The following is a 21640-nucleotide window of genomic DNA, read 5'->3' as shown; positions in this document are numbered from 1 at the left end:
GTCTCATTCCAGAAGGATTATTATTGGTACTGCAGGTTTTGGTAGTAATACTTCTTCTATAGCACCACTGTGATTACGTGAGCTAATTCATGCTAACACACAGGGTCTGGCAGAAGTTAATGCCTGCTTGAGTGTGGCTGGTAGGATGATAATAATAGGGTATAATAATTTATAGTTTTGATTTAAACATTGTACCTAAAATGTCACATGGTGTGCTTAAGTGTGATATTGTTATGTCACAGAATTACATGCTTATGATTTTGTAATGACAAGGGGGCATTACTTGTGCTGGGTCCTGTACACTATTATTAACTACATGGGTCTGGTACTTTGCCCACATGTATTATTTCATTAAGCTGTCATTAATTCACAGAGAAGTAGGCAACAATAACCTCATTGTAGAGACAAAACCACTGAGGTTAAGTAGCTTGTCAAAGACCACACAGCTAGAATGATTTCATCAATGAAAAGTTTTAGTCTAGTCCTTATTTGACCATACTAGACTTCAGTTTTCTTCTTGAAATAAACATTTCTAATACCAGCAATAAATTTATACACATTTAAAAAAATATTTATTTATCTTTAGAGGGGAAGGGAAGGAGAGAAGGAGAGAAAAATCAATGTATGGTTGCCCCTCATGTGTCCCCTGCTGGGAACTGGCCTGCAACCCAGGCATGTGCCCTGACTAGGAATCGAACCGTGATCCTTTGGTTCGCTGGCCCATGCTCAATCCACTGAGCTACACCACCAGGGCAAATTTATACACATTTTAACTCACATATTTACACTCATTACACTTAGGAATATTAAATCTCCTAGGTTTACTGACCACACAGTGAAGGTTTATAGCACTTCAAATTTTTCCTGTCTTAAGCCTCACCTATTCCAAGGATCCAATACTTCCTGCAAAGGTCTGCTGTTAACATCTATTATTTCCTACGACAATATGACAACACTTTTCTTCTTTCTGAATTGAGTCCCAAGAGTTTAATTTCTATCCTCAAACTTTCCCTGCTTTGTGTTCCCCATGTCTTTCTTGAAAGATGAGAAATAAACTGAAACATGTTTTAAGTAGCAGACACAGTTTTGTATGAGTCTGTTGGGCTTTTATTGTTTCCTCCTAGTGGTCGGCACTTAGCACAGGGCCACACACTGTATCTGTGGTTTGGAGGAAAGCCCATACAGACTGCCAGGTCTCTTTCCTAAATTGTAATTAATATCCTGGAGGCAATCTTCTCATGAGTTTGAGTCTATTCCCTTCTGTGTTCATTTCCCTCAACTTGTTCTCAGAGTATTCTCACTTACGTATTTCTACACACTCGACAAACCTCAAAAGTTTCTTCTAATTCACCTATGATAATGTCACATCTCAATAACCTGTGGAGCACAGTGGTACCTGTAGGCTGGGACCCACTACACACTGCCACCTCCAAGTAATTTTATAAATATGTGAAGTCGGTCTGCTACCAATCCCTGAGAAATAGTTTATTCCTACACTGTATCCTAGATTCATACAACAATTGCACCTTTACCTTAAAAGACACAATTAAAAATCATTTTTAATAGACAGTGTTGGCAGAGGCTTTCTAGGAAAGTCTAAGAAGATTAGAGCCATCAATTTCCCTTCATCCAAGAACACATTACTTTTTTAAGCACCAAAGGGAATATCACAAATTTTCCCTCTCAGAAACCGCAAAGGCTTTTCTAGACTAGGATGGATGCATTAACATGTTGATGATTCTACTTATTATATGTAACACCAATATGACACACACACATACTCATTTGTGTCTTTACTGGGCACTTCCAAAATCTTCCTCATGAGCATGCCCATTAGTAAATTCCGAAAAAGCAGAATGAGAGCATTTCTGGTTCATACGGCTCATATCGAGGCCCATCAGCTAACTACTCAGCTTGATTTGTGTTTCAAAATTGTTTGAAGTTACTAGTTGCTATCATTTAAAAATATAAACACCTCATGTAAATAGCCTTATTTTTCAAGTAAAGCTGTGAATCTGATCTTGCAAAACTGGTCTGAGTCCCGCAAAGTTAGGGGGTCCAAACAGCATCTGCCCCTTAACCAAGGCATAGAGTCACAGAACATTCCCAGTCCTCACTTGGCCTGCCTTACTCACTTACCTTTGCATGTGATTCCTGTGGACATCTGAGTTTGCAATTCGAAGTTTAACTGAGTTTCTAATGGAAACTGGTTATATTCAGGAGGAAGGGAGGAAAAGAGGAACCCTAGGTCTTAAAATGTATTAATTAAATCAAACCCAGCATGGAGATTAAGACAGTGTCTGATTGCCTGGTTTCATTCACTTAATCATTTTTTAGGCAATTAACTCTCATTTCTATGCCCTAATTATTATCTCTCTAAAACTGGCAGGTGTGGGGAATTTCTGAAAGATGAAGGGACAAAGTAGTCTAAACATACTAGTGCTTTGTATTCTAGAAGAGGTCAAATAAAAGGTATTTTACTCAAAAAACAAAACCAAAAAATAACCCCACACACTTTATAGCTAGAGAATGAAATATAAACTATGTCTGAGAATCCAAGTGTAATTTTTTTAAATCAACAAACAGCAGATTGCACAAAGGTTTCCCTCACCTGTCCTTTAAGAATAAATCAACCACAAAACAATATTTATTCTCTTTACCTGGACGTCTGATGGCGGGGTCAGGATCAAGAGTTTTCTTTAAATATTCTGTTAGCGTCTGCAAATTTGCATCGCTGAGCTCCATTGCAATAAAACCTGAAACAAGAAATGAGGTTTGGGTAATCGGTCACATGGGGACTCAGTAATTTGCATTAAAAAATCCTTTTATATTATCAGTCTTCTTCTCTCTCAAAGTTATCCACTTGTTATGTATGGGTTTGGGCTATAAGCCTGACTTAACTAAGATGGGCGGGCTTTTTTTTTTGAAACTACGGTGAGATAATTCTGAGATAAAGGAGAAGAAAAAACATATGATTTCAAAAAGACAGGCACAGAGAAGCAGAGTTGAAGAACTGATCAGTCTCCAAAAATGTGATCTAATTTAAATGCTATGAAACAGAACAAAGGTTAGACTCACTAGAAACCTTTTATAAGCCCTGCCATAAGAAATTAAAAATTTAAGCAGTAAAAAAAAAAAAAAAAAAAAAAAATTTAAGCAGGAAGAATTCCATAGTGTCCTGAGAGTAAGGAAATTAGAATAATGCCTTTGTGTACAACATTCCATCACAAGTACTGACAACAAACTACTGTTGAGAATTTGTATCTGGGGAGGTAATTTTAGGGTTCAGAAGATGACAGCTGTGATTAATTTTTTTTTAATTTTAATTGTTCAAGTACAGTGTTCTGTCAACTGTGATTAACATTAAAAAGTAACTTCCTACACCAAAAACAAAAACAAAACAAAAATGTACAAATGGGACTACATCAAACTAAAAAGCTTCTGTACAGGAAAGGAATCCATCAACAAAATGAAAAGGCAGTCTACCAAATGGAAGCAAGTATTTTAGCAAATCATATGTCGAATAAGGATGTGGCCCCCAACCTTTCTGACACCAGGGACCAATTTCATGGAAGACGATTTTTTCCCCATGGATGGGAGGAGGGAGCAGGGTAGAGGTTGAGACAGGAGGCATCAGGCAGATGCAAGCAAAGCTTGGCTAACTTACCCACTGCTCACCTCCTTCTGTGCGGCCCGGTTTCTGGTACCAGTCTGTGGCCCCGGGGGGTGGGGGCTCTCCTGACAAGGGGTTAATAGCCAAAAAATATACAAAGAACTTATACAACTCAGGGAGGGCGGGAACAACCCAATTTAGAAATGGGCAGAGGGTCTGAATAAAAATATGCCAAAGACATACAGATGGCCAACAGGTGCACAAAAAGGTACTCAACATCACTGATCACAGGGAAATGCACATCAAAACCACAAGACTTTACCTAACTCCTGTTAGAATGGCTATTATCAAAAAGACAAGAAATACAAAGTGTGGGTAAGGATGTGGAGAAAAGAGAACCCCTGTGTACTGCTGGTAGGAATGTAAATTGGGGCAGTCACTATAGAACAATATGAAGCTTCCACACACAAAAAAATTAAAAATACGACTAGCACATGATTCAGCAATTCTACTTCAGGGTAATTATCCAAAGGAAAGGAAAACACTTAACTCAAAAAGATATCTGCACTGTCTTGTGCGCTGCAGCATTAACAATAGCCAAGACATGAAAGCAATCTAAGTATTGATCAACAGATAAATGGACCCCCCCAAAAAAAAGTGGTATATATACACAATGGAATGTTATTCAGACACACACACAGAAATTCTGCCACTTGACAACATGTATGGACCATGAGGAAATTATCCTAAGTGAAATATTGGGTTGGCCAAAAATTCTGTTATTTTTTTTTTCATTGATAGCTCTAGTACTGTTTGGTTGTCTTTAACTTCATCTGAAACAGTTCTGTTACATTGTATTGTGACAGCTGTCATATGCATGCATTTAAAAAAACTTACCAAGACTGGCGAGTTTTTGTGCAGCCATTTAAATGCTGAAGATGGAAGAAACACAATATTTTCAATGTATTATGCTTTATTATTTAAAGTAAAAACACAACTGAAACACTAAAAATGATTTGTGCAGTGTATGAAGAAGGTGCTGTGACTGACTGTGTCAAATGTGGTTTGTGAAGTTTCTTGATACTATGGCATTCTGGCCAAACAATTCTTTGCTGTTGATCAGTCTGTCTCATGTATTGGAAGATGTTTAGCAGGATCCCTGGCCTCTACCCACTAGAAGCTAATAGCAGGAGATAGCTGACAAAATACCCATATCATAAAGTTACTGGTGAAAATGAAAAATGTGTCTTGGCACTTCCACCAAGATGGAGGCGTAGGTGGAAACACTATGCCTTCTCACACAAACAAGTTTAAAAACAATAAAGTTTTAGCAACAAAAAAAACATAGCAAAACCACAGAAAATTGAACTACACGGAAGCCTGACAACAAGGAGCCATTCAGCCAGACCGGTAAGAGGAGCAGAGCCAGCAGCGGAGCAGGTTGGGCAAAAAAGATCCCCTGACTCTGGTGCACAGGCAGCAGAGAGCGGACCCCAGGTGTGGGGTAGCAACGGGAGGACCCAGTGAAGGCACAAAGCAGCAGGCTGACCATGGTTACACATTCACGCACAGATAAACCATCGAAGGAGCGAGCAGTAAGACAGACCAGGCAGGCCCCAGCAGCAGGAAGGAGCAGAGGGGATCCCTATTGCTCCCTCTCTGACCCCGCCCCCACATACAGCATCACAAACCAGCAACCTGCGTGGCCCCACCCTGGTGAACACCTAACGCTCCCCTCCTCATACGTGACAAGCTCGAACAGATGAAAACATGGCTCAAGAAGAACTCAAACGCCCCAGAGCCAATAAATCTAAGCAATGAAGAAATTGCCAACCTATCAGATGCACAGTTCAAAACACTGGTGATCAGGATGCTCACAGAACTGGTGGATTTTAGTCACAAATTAGAAGAACACATGAAGGCTAAACTAATTGAAATGAAGGGAAATGCAGAGGAAACCAATAATGATGGAAAGAAAACTGGGACTCAAATTAAGGGAGTGGACCAGAAGGAAGAAAAAAATGACCAAACAGAAAAATATCAAGAAACAAGAATTCAAAAAAATGAGGAGAGGCTTAGGAACCTCTAGGACATCTTTAAACGCTCCAACATCTGAATTATAGGGGTACCAGAAGGGGGGAAGAGGAAGACCAACAAGTGCAAAACTTATTTGAACAAATAATCAAAGAGAACTTCCCCAATCTGGCAAAGGAAATAGACTTCCAGGAAATCCAGGAAGCTCAGAGAGTCCTAAAGAAGTTGGACCCAAGAAGGAACACACCAAGGCACATCATCATTACATTAGCCAAGATTAAAATGAAGGAGAGAATCCTAGAAGCAGCAAGAGATAAGGGGACAGTCACCTACAAAGGAGTCCTCATCAGACTGTCAGCGGATTTCTCAAAAGAGACCTTACAGGCAAGAAGGGGCTGGAAAGAGGTATTCCAAGTCATGAAATCCAAAAACCTACAGCCAAGATTGCTCTATCCAGCAAAGCTTTCATTTAGAATGGAAGGACAGATAAAGTGCTTCTCAGATAAGATCAAATTCAAGGAGTTCATCATCACCAAGCCCTTATTATATGAAATGTTAAAGGGACTTATCTAAGAAAAAGAAGATTAAAAAGATGCACAGTGAAAGGACAACAAACTCACAGTTATTAACAACCACACCTAAAACAAAAGCAAACTAAGAAGACAGATCAGGAGCAGAACCATAGAAATGAAGATCACATGGAGGTTAGCAATAGGGGAGTGGGAGAAGGAGAAGGGGGAGAAGGCACAGAAAATAAGTAGCATAGACGGTAGGCAGAATATAGATGGGGAGGGCAAGAATAGTATGGGAAATATAGAATCTAAAGAACTTGAGAAACGTGGTCATAAACTAAAGGGGGGGAATGGTGGAGGAGGGGTGTTCAGGGTGGAGGGGAATGAAGGGGGGAATAGAACAACTGTAATGACATAACCAATAAAATGTATTTAAAAAAAGAAAAAGAAACGTGTCTTTTTATTTTACAGAAAAAAACTAAAGGGACTTTTTGGCCAACCCAATACATTAAAGACAAATAAAGTATGATCTCATTTATATGTGGAATCTTTTAATAACAACCACCTTAACTCATAGACTGAGAACACATTGGAGGAAGATGGGTGAAAGGGGGTCAAAAGGTACATACTTCCAGTTATAAAATAAGTCATGGGGATATAATGTGACAAGAGTTAATAGCAGTATAATATACAGGGTTCAGCACAAATAACACCCCCTTTTTTAATTGTAACATCACAAGCATGTAATTCTGTAACATGACAGTACCATACTCAAACACACTATATGACATTTTAGGTGAAATGTGCAAATTAAAACTATAAATTATTATACCCCTATTATCATCCTACCAATCACACTCAAGCAGGCGTCACTTCTGCCAGACCTTGTATATTTGAAAGTGCTAAGGGAGTAAATCTTAAAAGTTCTGATCACAAGAAAACTTAAATTATGAGTGATGATGGACGCTAATGTTCATTGTGGTAACCATTTCGCAATACACACATCTATCAGATCATTATATTGTAAACCTGAAACTAAGGTCAATTATATCTTAATGAAAAGCAACTTTCTTATTAAAATATACAAAACTTAATTATGAAGAACAGAAGATGCCATAACTTACAAAAAATTCACATCTAATATATTACAAATTATAAGGTAAATAGTTTATGTAGATATAACTGATAACACAAGGCTAAGACACACACACACAAAAACAGCACATACACACAGATGACAAGTGTGTGTGCACACAAACGCACAGGTCATTGCCAAGGGACCAAAATGCTGGAGAATGCTACAAATGGAACTTTATGGTCTCCAATTTGTTGGTAAATAAATAAACAGATAAAATTAAGTGTGAAGCGAGAACTTTTGGGGGTGAAAGAACTGTTCTAAAATTGAACTGTGGTGACAGATATGTATAACACTCACCAAATAGCACACTTCAAAAGAATGAATTCATGGTCTAAGTTATACCTCAATAAAGCTATTTTTAAAAACCCCACTTCTACTTAGATCCTCATAGGCAGCTTTTAGGGACAAAGTCACATGTAGCTCCTAGGGAACTTGGAGAAATGTAGCCTTTTTAGGGTAACCATGCATCGAATAATTCTGGGGCCTCTATGACAAAGAAAAAATTAAATACATAATAATTTTTGTAAAATATATGAAAGCTAAGTGGCAAAAAGGTCAAGTATACCACAATTAGAACTGTGTTAAAAAAATTTTGCCCTGGCTGGTGTAGCTCAGTGGATTGAGCGCAGGCTGTGAACCAAAGTGTCACCAGTTCGATTCCCAATCAGGGCACATGCCTGGGTTGCCAGCCAGGTCTCCAGTGGGGGCCATGTGAGAGGCAACCACACATTGATATTTCTCTCCCTCTCATTCTCCCTTCCTTCCCCTCTCTCTAAAAAAATAAAATCTTTTAAAAAGTAAATAAAAAAAAAATTTTATATATGCCCAGACGAGGTCCTGCCAGGTGGCTCAGTTGGATGGAGCACTGTCCTGTAGAGCAAAAGGTTGCAAGTTTAATGCCCAGTCAGGGTGCATTCAGGAGGCAACTGATTGATGCTTCTCTCTCACATCCATATTTCATTCTCTCTTCCCACCTCCTCTCTCTCTCAAATCAATAAATATCCTTGGGTGAAGATTTAATTTTTTTTAACATATACCCAAGTGTATTGAAAAAACTAAAAATGTACTCCAAATATAAAGGGTGTTAATGTCTACATGATGGATACAGGGATTTTTATTTTCTTCATATTCTCCTAGATATTTCCAATATCCTACAACTATATATACCACACTGGCTATCAGAAAATTATCAAATTCAGGTGCTCAAAGGAGCTTACAGACTAGTTAGAAGACAAGACACAACTGAAATACTAACTACAAAAAGAAAGAAACAGGGAGAGAGAGAGAGGGAGTGAGGGAGGGAGGTTGGGGGGGGAGAAATACCAACTACAGACCTATAATCCCTTTCCTTTCAGGCAGCTAAACCTGGCCTGAATAGCCTGAGGCTATAAATCTAGTCTTTATCTCACACTTAGAATATAAATTTTTCACTAAAGAAATAATGTGTTTGATTGCAGGGTGCTACCCCAAGCCCCACTGGGATGTTGTACAGTGCACAGTAAAAATTCTGAAACACCTTTGTTCCCTGGAGTAGAAACACCAAAAGAATCACACAGACAGAAACTTGACTGCTAGGACGTTAAAAAGAGAGTTACTGGGCATTCAGAGATCCAAGACTTCCCAGATGCTGTAAGTCTTGAGCTAAACTTGAAAAATACATAGATTCGGTTAGACGAAGTACAACAAGGATCCATCTCATGTGGGAAATAGCGTGAGCAAAGTAACAGACACAGGAAAAGTACATAGCTCCTTTTGGAAAGAGTGAACTTGGAGCCTGAGATCAGTTCATATGGGCTCCTCAATACTTAGCTTAAGAGTTTCATGATTTAATGTACAATAGGAAGCTACTAAAGGTTTTTTTATAAAGATTTTATTTTTATTTATATTTAGAGAGAGAAGAAGGGAAGGAAAGAAACATCAGTGTATGGTTGCCTCTTGTGTGCCTCCAAGTGGGGACTTGGCCTGCAACCCAGGCATGTGCCCTGACTGGGAATCGAACCAGCGACACTTTGGTTCACAGCCTGAGCTCAATCCACTGAGCTACACCAGCCAGGGCTTACTAAAGGTATTTTTAAAAGAAATGGTTAAAAACTTAAAGTGGACTTTTAAAACAAATAGAACCTTTGGGCTGGTAATGGCTTGTAGAATGGAGATGAGGAAGAAAACAAGAGATCTCTTAGGACACTTTTTAAAAATAGGGCAAAGGTCACATGTGTGGACCAGCACTAGATGTTTTATATGCTTCTTACTCCACATAATAACCATTTAACACACAAGGAAGAAGACTCAGAGTAACTAACTTGCCCCCAGTCATGCACAGCTAAAAAAGATCAGATTCAAATGAGCCTTTCTACTACTTAAGGTTAATCTCTCTAGTAGAAATAATCAGAGGACTGAATGAGAGTGGGATGCACTGAGAACAGCAACAAAAAAGGGTGATGTGAAAAAGAGCAGCCAGATGGGAATTAGGGAGAGGAGGAAATCAAAGATGACACCGACATTCTAAGTAAGATTGACTCGAAAACGAAAAAAAGCCAAAACCCTTCATCTTATACCAAAAAAAAAAAAAAGCCAGAAATGGGCTATAAGCTAATCCTGTGCTTGTGCAGAGTACTACTCCACAACTAGAGACCACACCTTAGGAGAACAATCTGTTTGAAACTATCTGTATTCTTCTTAGTACAGTCCTTTCCCTCAATTAACAAATGTTTTCATCATAAGGGAAGTCAATATTCTGATTTAATAGATATCACCACTTATTCACTTCCTTTGACCCAGGACAAACCACTCTATGGGCATGAGTGTCAAATCCCATTCAACCATACACACAAGTAAGAGGCTACCCTTTCTGGCTTTTTTGTCAAAAGTTTGGAAAATGCCCCAGCCCTGGCTGGTGTAACTCAGTGGACTGAGTGCAGGCCTGCGAACCAAAGGATCGCGGTTCGATTCCCAGTCAGGGCACATGCCTGGGTTGCAGGCCAGTTCCCAGCAGGGACACAAGAGAGGCAACCATACACTGATGTTTCTCTCCCTCTCCCCTTCCCCTCTAAAGATAAAAAAATAAATAAATAAAAATAAAATAAAATAAAAGTTTGGAAAATGCTATACATTATACTCATTCCTTTTTGGAGATTCACTTCAAAGGTTTCGAGAAGTCCAACAGTAAATTATCAGTTTAACATTGTTTAACCTCAAGTTTCCCCCATTTCTTGGGCCACTTTGTAATGGAACACATTTTAGAGAGCAGTAATTTAATCACTTCATTTCCCATTCTCTTTTCCTATATGAGAATTTTGACTTTGAGATCTTGAACATTTGCTAATGCCAAGCAAAATCATTTACATCAATATACATGAGAAAAAGTAATCCAGCTGATCTTTCTTCTCCACATGAAAATTTATTCTACTTTTTGGGATTTATGCAAGGCAGCATATTAGAAACTGTGTGTATTTGGGGGATTACAGAGGTTAATTATCTACTTTTTTGAGTTTTTAAATATATTCTTTGATAAATCTGCATTATACTCCTATAGCACTGTGCCTATCTCAACCAAAATCTCTCAGATCCCTCATAACTATCTATATTAAAAACCCAAATTCTTTCACCAGGGCAAAGAGTCCCATGCAATCTGGCACCTGCCAACCTCACTTCCTACCTTCTCCTTGTCTGGCCTCACACTATATTCCAGCCACAAAAACCTTCTTTCTGTTTCTTGAACCAGCCAAGACAGTTCTCACTGCCTGTAATGCTGCCCCTCCTTCTAATTTGATAGGCAGGACCATTCAGCTGTCAGCCATCAACTCTTCAAAGGGGCCTTCCACACCTACCACCTACCTCATCCGTGTTATACTGTTAATAGCATTAATCCTCAGCTGAATTATCTTTGACTTGTTACCTCTTATTTGTAAACTCCTTATGGCAGGAACTTTGGATGTCTTTGTGCTCAGGACCTTCACCACTGCCTGGCACATAGACGTTCAGTAAGTATTTGTTGCATGAACTAATGGATGAGTCAGTATGTCAAGTCTGCCAGCTAGAACACAGATTCCCAGTGTGAACTGGAGACCATTATTCTTTGAAGATGAGCTATTAGCAGCCCCAACAAAATGTAGGAACTCAGTTACATCTGTCATATAAACAAAGGACCGACTTGCCTGCCGTAATTAATTTCAGTTCATTCTAAGGAACTTCAAGAAAGAAGTGAATTTGAAATCTGTCCTGTGTTACTGTTCACATATGGCAGTGCTTCTACTTCTGTCCCAGGGCTTTGCACTCACTGTCCCACCTGCTGACAGCTCTGTACATGCAGCGCTGCATGGCACACTGCCCACTTCATTCAGGTCTCTTTTACAGTGTCATCCCTTTTCAGAGATGCCTTCCTGGACTGTCCTCTCTGAAGAAGCACTCACCCCTGCTGCTCTCCATTCCTTTACTCTATTTTTCCAAGTAAATTTTATCAAGTGTATAAATTTGCTTTGTCTGCTGTGCTTTTCCCTTCACTAGACTGTAAGCTCCCAGAGCAGGGACTTGGTGTTTTGCTCACCGCAATCTTCCTAGAGCTTCACAACAGTGATGGGCACCTACTATACATATCAGTTGTACTATATGCAAAAGCTACATATCCTGGACTAATTTTTCCATCAAAAGCACTATCACTCTTCCCCTTTATTCTGGTCAATTGTGACAAACGGTTAGAGGTGGAGACAACTGACAGAAGAACACATGATAGAACAACCCTAAAATGACAAAGCTGAGGTGCTAGGACTATTTTTAGGTGTTTTTTTAAAAAGTGTATGGGGGGGGGGTGTATGTGTGTATGGGGGGGATGGTGTTAAATAAATATGCATGCTACAATCCCTGAAAGTTAAAATACTACATAGGTCCTAGAATTTTAATGTTATAGATATGGAGCTAAATTCAACAAACCCTTTTTATATACCCCTAGTGATAATGACTGTAAAACAGAATTGTAAGCTTAGTCCTGATTTGGGAAAGTATAATAGGTAATTTTAGAAAATACTACACAGGAATTCCCAATATATCAGCAAGATCGAGAGCTAATTATCTTAACTGGCCACAGGTGAAGGTTCTTTGCCCCTTTAAAATATTAGTTATATATAAATGTAAGAAGTGTTATTGACTTTAAAATAAAGACTCAAACTAAAAATAGAAGATTCAAGCCCTGGCTGGTGTAACTCAGTGGGCTGAGCACGGGCTGTGTACCAAAGTGTAGCTGGTTCGATTCCCAGTCAGGGCACATGCCTGGGTTGCAGGCCATGTCCCCACTTGGGGGTACACAAGAGGCAACCACACATTGATGTTTCTCTCCTTCCCTTCCTCTCTCTCTAAATATAAATAAAAATGAAATCTTAAAAAAAAAAGGAAGATTCATTACTTTGCCTTTAAATAAGGGGTGATACTTTTTCCACCCCTCCAATCCAAAGCTATCTTTGGAAATCCCTAACAACACACACACACACACACACACACACACACAATGTACCACAATAAATCAATGACAGACGTATCTAATTTCTAAGTTCTTCCTGTTGAATAGATGACTGGACCTAAGTCTAGCCTCTTCCCATAGGCCCTCAGTCATAGATGAAGATTTCTGGAATAAAAGCTTGCTTTCCAATGCTGTTTCAGACATCTGTGACATGAGCTAATCCAAGAAGCGAGCTTTTTCCTTAGTTATTTGCTCCACATTAGAGAACCATCCCCGAGGCCCTACGTCTGGGGAAAGGGAACAAGATCCAAACATATCCCCAACACCACCCCGCCCCACCCTCTGCTTTCAAACCACAGGAACATACCACTCAGACTCAGATTCAAACTCTTTACGTTCCTACCAAGCGATCCCTGGATACCTCTCCCTTCTCATTCGATACTACAGCAAGCTGGATATTCCTCAAATATTCCATTATCCCAAGCTTGCCCCTGTCCTTGAGCTCTTATACAATACTTTCCATTCCCTGTGCGAGGAATATTGTTCCGTACCGTTCTATGACTGGTCTCAGCTCAAATGTCACCTCCTCAGAAGCCTTCATTTGTCACATCACCCTGTCCCTTGTCACATATGCAATTACTTAATTCATTTATCTGTATTCTTGCTTCTCTCCCTCACTGACATAAGCTACCCAAAGGAAGGAACCTCGTCCATTTGTTTCTTCACTGTATTCCCAAAGATTAACGGGCTGCTCGATAAAGTCATGAAATGAAAAGAGGAACAAATTAACTCAGGAACTAGAGCAGTGTTCTCAAACCTGTTCAATCCTGTAGAGAAAATGTTTTCCCTCGGTCCCAGCCCCCACCTAGCAGAAATCAAAGTAACCACAAGGGGAGAGAGAATCCCCTTACACTGATGGAAGAACTGAAAGACAGAGACAAAGAGTCTTAAGAGGGAAGAGACTAGACTAGATCAAGAGTTCCAGGAATTATGCAAAAAACAAAGACACAAAAAGGGGGCCAAAAATTCAAGTATGGGGGCCCAAAGGAGAAAATGAGCACTGGTGAGATCCAAGAGTAAAAAAAAAATCGCCTTCTGTGCCTCCAAAGAATAATACTTGTGCACCTCTCATGTGGCAAGCACTGGCCACCTGGAAACAGCAGTAAACAAGATGGGCAAAAGCAAGGTTCTCGCTCTTGGCTGTCGAGAAAGGCAATACACAAGTAAGCAAACTATCGAGTGATTATAGATAACGTTCAATGTTATGAAGTAAATAAAACTAGGGTGCTATGATGAAGAGTTGAAGAGTTTATTCAGCTAAACTGAATAAAACCTGAAGGATAGGGAGCCAGCCTTGCAAACATCTAACGTTGGTAATTCCCAAGAAAACGTGAGGCGCAACCAATCGCTTCCTGGTGGGCAGGTCGGTCAGTGTGGCTTAAGTGGCTAAAGAGATGGGTGGGGAGGAGGAAAGGGGTCACCGGAGGCGGGACTCGGTCAACCACGGTAATAACTCAGCGCATCCTCACAGCCAATTTCACAGGCAGACTGTTTTCAACCCCGTTTTGCAGATAAGGAAATGGAGGCTGGGGCAGAGGCGGTGACTACCCCGAGGGTGAGGCTAAATCTGGAACCAACCCAGGCGCTCCAACGCCAAAGCCCAGGCTTCGAACTACCAAGCCATATAGCATTTTCCCCCAAGCGGAGCACCCCGTATGGACCAGAATTTAACCCTCACAAACAACTCAGCAAAGTGAGACTACGGTGCCCACTTTACAATCGGGGAGGCTGAAGCACACTGAGGTTACGCTCCCTTTTCTCCTTAAAAACGTGAGTCCAGGGAACAGGCGGTCAGGTGGCGACCCGCATCCTCCGCTCCACAACCCGACCGGCGTCGACGCTGCTCTCTGCTCACGTTGAGGAGCGCCGGGAGCCCAGAGAACGGACGCGCGGCCGTGACCAATGAGAGACGGCCTTCCCGAGGGACCAGCAGCGGCGCGACCAATCAGAGCGGCGCTGGAGGGGAAGGGGCGGGAGACGGGCCGTGCTAGGCCGCGCCGCGGCTGCTCTCGCCTCCTCCAGGCCCGGGGCCGCCCGGTCTAGGCCGAATCGCCGAGAGGCTGCGAGATAAGGCGAGGGCGGCGAGCGAAAGCAAAGACTCCATCCGAGGACTCTGCCAGACATATGGGCCCACATTCCGCTCTCGTCCAGAGGCGCGGTCCTTGCTCCCCAGCGCTAAGAAATGCAGGGACCGCTTTATCCCTCTCCCAGCGGCATTCCCAGAGGCCACCTCGTCAAGCCGTGCACTCCCCGACCTTACCTCGTGGAAATACACGAATGGAGAAGAAAATCTCAGCCGCGGACTGTACCTGCCACCACCCACTCCTGCCACCGCTCCACCTCACATTCAAACCCCGGCAAAATGGCGCGGCAGCGAGGCTGCGGTAGGGGCGCATGCGTGAACAGTGCAGAGGCAGGGGGCGGGGCCAAGGGTGCTTCGGCCCCACTGAAGTTTTCGAATGACCAATCTCTAGCTTGCGTGACCCAGCTCTGTGTTTGCGCTGACGTCACAAGCCACAATGCCGTTGGGTTCAGACAGTTCCAGCGGGCATCACAATCACCGTTTTCCTGAAACGAATAGATTCAGTGAGTGGCTGCTGGATTGTGACCTATTTTGATGTCAGGGCTTGATATAAGGCTAGTAGTGAGTCTTATATAACTTTTGAACTCAGTGCCCAAAGTCCTGTCCTTAGCGTCTCGGGCAGAAGAGAACTTCTTGCCCCTCATGGAGCTTATGTTTTAGAAGGAGAAATGGAATGGACAAGTAAGATAATTTCAGATATTGGTAAGTGCTATGAAGAGAAAATTAAAAGCAGGATGATATGGCAGGCAGTGACTTGGAAGGTCAACGGGATAGAGAAGATGTCTGAACGGGTGAAAATTGACCTGAATTGCAACAAGCGGACAGCTGCAAGCATCTCAGCCTGGAGAGCATTTCAGGAAGAGGGGATGTCAGTGCGAAGGCTCTGAGTCAGGAATGAGCTAGGCTCGGCTTTAATGAAGTGGAGCATGTCTGGACGTGATGCCAGGCCAGGCCAGATGATGTAGGCCAGGGTTTGAACTAGGTCTGTATAGGACCACCAAATTTATATATTTTTCCTTTTATTTATTTATTTTTATTGAATTTATTTGGGTGACATTGGTTAATAAAATGATTTAGGTTTCAGGTGTACCATTCTACAATACATCATCTGTGTATTGTACTGTTTGTTTACCTTTCCATGTTGTGTCCTTCTGTAACCATTTATCCCTCTTTTTAACACTTCTACCTCCCTCTTCCCTCTGGCAATCACCATGCTGTAGTCTATGTCCATGAGTCTTTTTTTCTTCAGGTCTTAAAACTTTTTATCTGCATATTTAAAAAATTGTGCATTCTAATAATTAAAATCATTTTAACAAAAAAATGGCACTCTGATTAAACTGCATTTTACATTCTTCAGGACACCTTGGACCAACTTCGTTTTTACTTAGATTTCACTGCCTTCCCACCCAGCTTCTTCCTTCATCAACATACAAGTTCTTTTTCTTCCCTGCCAGCCAGGGAGGCAGATGGGAGAGGCAGGTGTGGCCTTCATTGTCAGTAGTTCTTATGTGAAAAGAGGCAGCACAGTCATTTAAACTGATCCAACCTCTTCGCAGCTTACAAAGTTAAACAGCTAAAAGAAGTAAAATAAGAAGGCAATGTTTGTGGAATGTACAGTGCATATTGGTGGTTTGGGCCTCATTACGATTTGCTTACTTGCTTCTTCTGTTCAGTTGTTTCTTTGGAAAGCAGTGGATGTTTCTCCTGCATTTCTGTCTTCTTCAGATTCAACTTACCGAGTTTCTCAATCTCAGCCATATCGGGTTGATCAGACATGTTCTCTGAGGAAGCCAAGGGAGGTGCACGAACGAGAGAAGAGTCTGATCTGCTCGGTGACTGCGCCGAATCAAGTCTTTTTCTTTGCCTAATCCCTTCACCCTTCTCACCCATCCCACCAACCTTCTCCCTTCTTGCAGGTGTCAGTGTGTTCTCCGTATCCATAAGTCTGTCTTCACCTTGTTAGTTTATTTTGTATAAATAAAGATTCCACGTATAAGTGAAATAGTAATTTCTTTATTGATTTTAGAGAGAGAAACATCAATTTGTTGTTCCACTTATTTACCCATTCATTGATTGCTGCTTGTGTGTGCCCTGATTGGGCACATGCAACCTTAGTATATTGGGAAGATGCTCCAACCAAACGAGTTACTTGGCCAGGCCTACCAAATTGATATTTTAAGAGACCCACCAGTTACTGCTTGGAGAAAGGACTGTATGGGGGGAAGAACTTGAAGCGGGAGACCAGTGAGAAGGCTGTAGGAGGCATCCAGGCAGCTGTAATAGCCTGGGATGGGGAGTGTAGCATGAATATGGAGAGAAGAGAACAGCTTCAGGTCTATTTTAGAGGTAGAGCCCTTAGGATCTTATGGTACACTGAATGCGGGAAAGAGAGGAACCAGAGGTGACCAATGGAAATCCCAGCTCTTAGTTTTGGCCTCCTTCTCCCTCTTCCACAGGCCCAGCAATCTGTCCACTCACAGTACATCCCATGGAACTGCTAGCTTGCTACTCCTGAGATTGAAAGTTACACTGTTTGGTCATCATTCAAGGAAACAAATATGAAAACACAAAATTATATAGACACTGAGAACTGCAGAGTTCTCAACACATAACGAATGACTGTCCAAACCTCTTCCGTAAAAGGTGACCAAGCTTCAACGTGGCATCTAGCAGCTCAATGCTGCTAGGAAAACTTACTGTTTTTCTAGCCAGCATCGGAGGATAGGCCCCAACCTCCCTTTGTTACAGCTGTTACCAAAAAGGGCTTATAATTGTAAATTTTGCCCCTGTCCCTTTTACAATTCAGGTGTGTCCTTCCTAAGGGCCTGAAAGCCATTCCTTTGCAATCTGATCAGGTAGGTAGATTCTGGAAGCCTAACTTTAGTAAATGCCAGCTAACAGACACAGCTGGCATAATCACTGTTTTTTAAAAGATTTTATTTATTTTCAGAGAGAGAGAGGAAAGGGAGGGAGAAAGAGGAGGAGAGAAACTGATCTGAGAGAGGAACATCAGCTGACTGCCTCTCCCAAGCCCCCAACCAGGGACCTGGCTCGCAACCCAGGCCTGTGCCCTAATTCAGAATTGAACCAGTGACCTTTCAGTTCACAGGCTGGCACTCAGTCCACTGAGCCACACCAGCCAGGGCTGGCCTAATCGCTTATTTACTCATCAGCCCTTTGTAACTTTTCATTGGGCCCCTGATTGCCCCCCTACTCCCTCACTTTCCCTTTAAAATACCCAATCAGCTCTGCAGAAGTCAGAATGGAGTTCAGCTTTCTCCCCTACTGTCAGTAGTTATGAAGAAAATCTGTTTTCCCCGTGTTAACAATGGCTGTGTTTAGCTTTGACAGCACCTGTCACATATAAAAGTAATTCCTATGGATAAAATGTAAAAAGTTCTACTTGAGTAAAAAAGGTTATGGACATAAGGGGTTTTTGGTTAAGGATTTATTTATTTTTTAGAGAGAGGAAGGGAAGAAGAGAGGGAGAGAAACATCAATGCGTGGTTGCCTCTTGCATGCCCCCACTATTGGGGACCTGGCCTGCAACTCAGACTTGTGCCCTGACTGGGAATCTAACTGACAACCCTTGGGCTCGTAGACCGGCACACAATCCACTGAGCCCCACCAGCCAGGGCTATGTCCTTATTTTTAAAATGCTCTTTATCTGATGTTCTCTGAGACACATACAAGTCTCCCATTAGGATTCTGGCTTTGTCATTGTGCAAGTTACTTTAGTGGGCTTTTGATTTCTATTTTGAAGTTATTAGGTATTTAAAGGTTTGTTCCATTTCCTTTTAATAAAGCCTACCATTGGACAATGTGTTTTATGAAAAAATGTATTAGATTGATATAAAACTTTGAAATATTTAGACTTAACTGCACATGAACCCACATTTTTATCTGCTCCAGAGCTGGCAGATGGCAGTACTACGCTGTGCTCTCAGCCCATGGGGGCCGTGCCCTAACAGATCTCCATCTGTCTGCAGATCCATTGTGGGAGATCCTTCCCTAGGGAGGGACTGAAGGGAGCATCAGGGATGCAGTGAAGGAGAGATGAGGACAAGCGCTAAAGGCTCCCGAGCACTGAGAGGTGGTGTGGGCAGTGTTTTCAAGAGGCATGTTCTAGAGCCAGACTGCAGGCTTTGAATCTACCTGTGTGGCCTTAGGCAAGTTCATTGACCTCTCTGAGCCCCAGGTATGCTCTATACAAAAGTGGGGTGTCATGATAATAGTACCTAACCTTATGACGTGGTTGGGAGAACTAAGGGAAAGATGTGTGCAGAGCAAATGCCTGGCACAGTAAGAAACCAATACATGGTTATTATTACTACTTGTCCTGCTGCCAGTGCAATCACAGAAATGAAAAAAAAAAAAAAGGCTGAACAATGATTGACAGGGCAAGAGCACATCAAACTATCAATAGGGAAGCCTAGCATGCGTCAAGTTCTCTCTTTCCTCCTCTGGGGGGAAGGAGAGGGGGGAGTTAGACCGGAAAAGTCCAGGGAATGTAGAGCTCCAACCTAGAGTCCTTTTGACACTTGCAGCCTTTGGAATAATCAAGGGCTGGGCGCCTTCCAGAGAACTCTCTGAGGGAAGTAAGTGCCTAGGGCAGGTGTGGAGGGGACGTGGGCCTTCGGGCAGCGGCCTCCTCTTCATGCTGAGCGGTGGCAAATGGAGGGTGGAAGTGCCAGGAATCCAAGAAATCAAGCACAGGAAACGACCTAATTCCCTTGAATGTGTGCACTGTTCTGTGATCATCCTAGGATTTCTGGTACTGCACTCCAGCCGGTGAGATGGTCGCACACAAACCAGCTATGGTTCCTGCCTTCACGCACTTACATTCTGCGGGGGGCGACGGACCTCAGACAGCCCACTGCAGCTGGCGTGGGCTCTGAGGAGGCACGAAGAAGGCAGCTGAGGGGTTCGTGCTTCGCCTGAACCCTGGAGGAGAAACCAGCCGTGGAACAATCTAGGGAGAGAGCACTGCAGGCAGCGGAATATGAAGGGGCAAAAGCCCTCAAGCAGGCGTGACTGTGAACGCTAAAGTCAGAAATTGGCGAATTTTCAGTTGTTTAGTGAAGTGGAAAGATGAAGGCAGTGCGTGAATTGATGGGAGAGAAGTAAAACTAGGGCCAGAAGACAAGGGCTTATTGGCCCAACGTCAGCATTTGTTCACTTCCTCTTACCTTCTCTCTGGAAGTCAGTTCCTTTCCCCTGCTTCTAAATAATCATGAAAAGGTGCAAGGTATGACCCTCCAAAAGCTAGTGTAAGGGACCTGGTAAATACTGTTTCTAACTCAGGTGTTTGCAATGCTCTAGCAGTTCGACTTAAAGAACGGCCCTTGAACGCAAGCTCCTCAGACCAGCACTCCTGCTGGATGCCCTCCCACCAGATTAGCTGGGGTCTTCTGAAGGCAGAGCCTAGGGCTGTCTCACCTCTGTGACCCCGTCACACAGCCTCAGTAGGCCTCCCTGGGCCTCAGTTTCCTCATCTACAAAAGGGGGTCTAACACTGCTGTATATACTTCCCACGGTCGTTTTCAGGTTTAAAGGACTTCCTGTAGCTTCCGGCCAAGATGGAGGCATAGGTAGAAACACTGTACCTCTTAGCACAACCAAGTTTAAAGACAACAAAGTTTTAGTAACAAAAACACAACCAAAACACAGAAAATTGAACTGTACGAAAGTCCGCCAACAATGAACCATTCAGCCAGACCCGTAAGAGGGGCAGAGTCAGCGGCTGGCGGAGTGAGGCCAAGCAGGAAAAAGTGGCCAGACCGACCCAGGTGCGCAGGCGGCGCTTGGCTCGGCAGATCCCAGGTGTGGGGTGCAATAGGTGGACCCGGTCGGGGCACAAGGCGGCTGGCTGTCACATATTTGCGCGTGCACGTGCAGATAGACCAAGCAAAGGAGCGAACAATGAGACAGACCATGCAGGCTAGGGTCCCAGTGACGAGAATTAAAGCCTAAAAGCACCAACTAGAAAAACTTTCGGAATTGAGGTGCCGGGAGAAGCTCCCAGGCTCGCCGAGTTTGTTGGAGAGACCCATAGGGTCCTGGAGGGTGCATAGGCCCAGGTAGCTGGGAGCCAGCACCGGGGGGCCTGGTTTGCTTGGGGGAAGCAGCAGAGGGAACTGAAATCCGAGAGCGTGGAACAAGCACCATTGCCCCTCTATGACCCCGCCCCCACATACAGCATCACAACCCAGCGACCTGGGTGGCCCCACCCTGGTGAACACCTAAGGCTCCCTTCCTCATAAGTAAACAGGCATGACAAGACCAAAAAAAAAAAAAAAGGCCCAAATGGAAGAAGAGATCAAGGCTCCAGAAATAATACAATTAAGCAACCAAGAGATAGCCAACCTATCAGGTGCACAGTTCAAAACACTGGTGATCAGGATGCTCACAGAACTGGTGGATTTTAGTCACAAATTAGATGAAAAAATGAAGGCTAAACTAATTGAAATGAAGGGAAATGCAGAGGAAACCAATAATGATGGAAAGAAAACTGGGACTCAAATCAAGGGAGTGGACCAGAAGGAAGAAAAAAATGACCAAACAGAAAAGGATGAAGAATCAAAAATTCAAAAAAAAATGAGGAGAGGCCTAGGAAACTTCATGACATCTTTAAACGTTCCAACATCCAAATTATAGGGGTACCAGAAGGGGAAGAGGAAGACCAACAAGTGGAAAACTTATTTGAACAAATAATCAAAGAGAACTTCCCCAATCTGGCAAAGGAAATAGA

The 21640-nt window shown here is 42.5% G+C and overlaps 1 protein-coding gene across 1 annotated transcript in view; it reads right to left on the bottom strand.

The window, feature by feature from the left end:
* The window catches only part of CSE1L (chromosome segregation 1 like), a 54931-nt gene extending 39745 nt beyond the window's left edge, over positions 1–15186 (bottom strand). The window contains exons 1-2 of the mRNA XM_037164464.2: positions 15067–15186; positions 2661–2756 (exon numbers count right to left, since the gene is read on the bottom strand). Of these exons, the coding sequence (XP_037020359.1) occupies positions 2661–2745 (85 nt within the window). The 5' untranslated portion in view covers positions 2746–2756; positions 15067–15186. The remainder of the gene's footprint in view (positions 1–2660; positions 2757–15066) is intronic.
* Between the last annotated feature and the right edge of the window lie 6454 nt (positions 15187–21640).

The sequence above is a fragment of the Artibeus jamaicensis genome, unplaced genomic scaffold (assembly GCF_021234435.1).
Source record: "Artibeus jamaicensis isolate MK-2021 breed Jamaican fruit bat unplaced genomic scaffold, CSHL_Jam_final contig_685, whole genome shotgun sequence".
NCBI lineage: Eukaryota > Metazoa > Chordata > Mammalia > Chiroptera > Phyllostomidae > Artibeus > Artibeus jamaicensis.
Note: the sequence above shows the minus strand (reverse complement) of the source record. Positions and strands in the feature narration are given on the sequence as shown.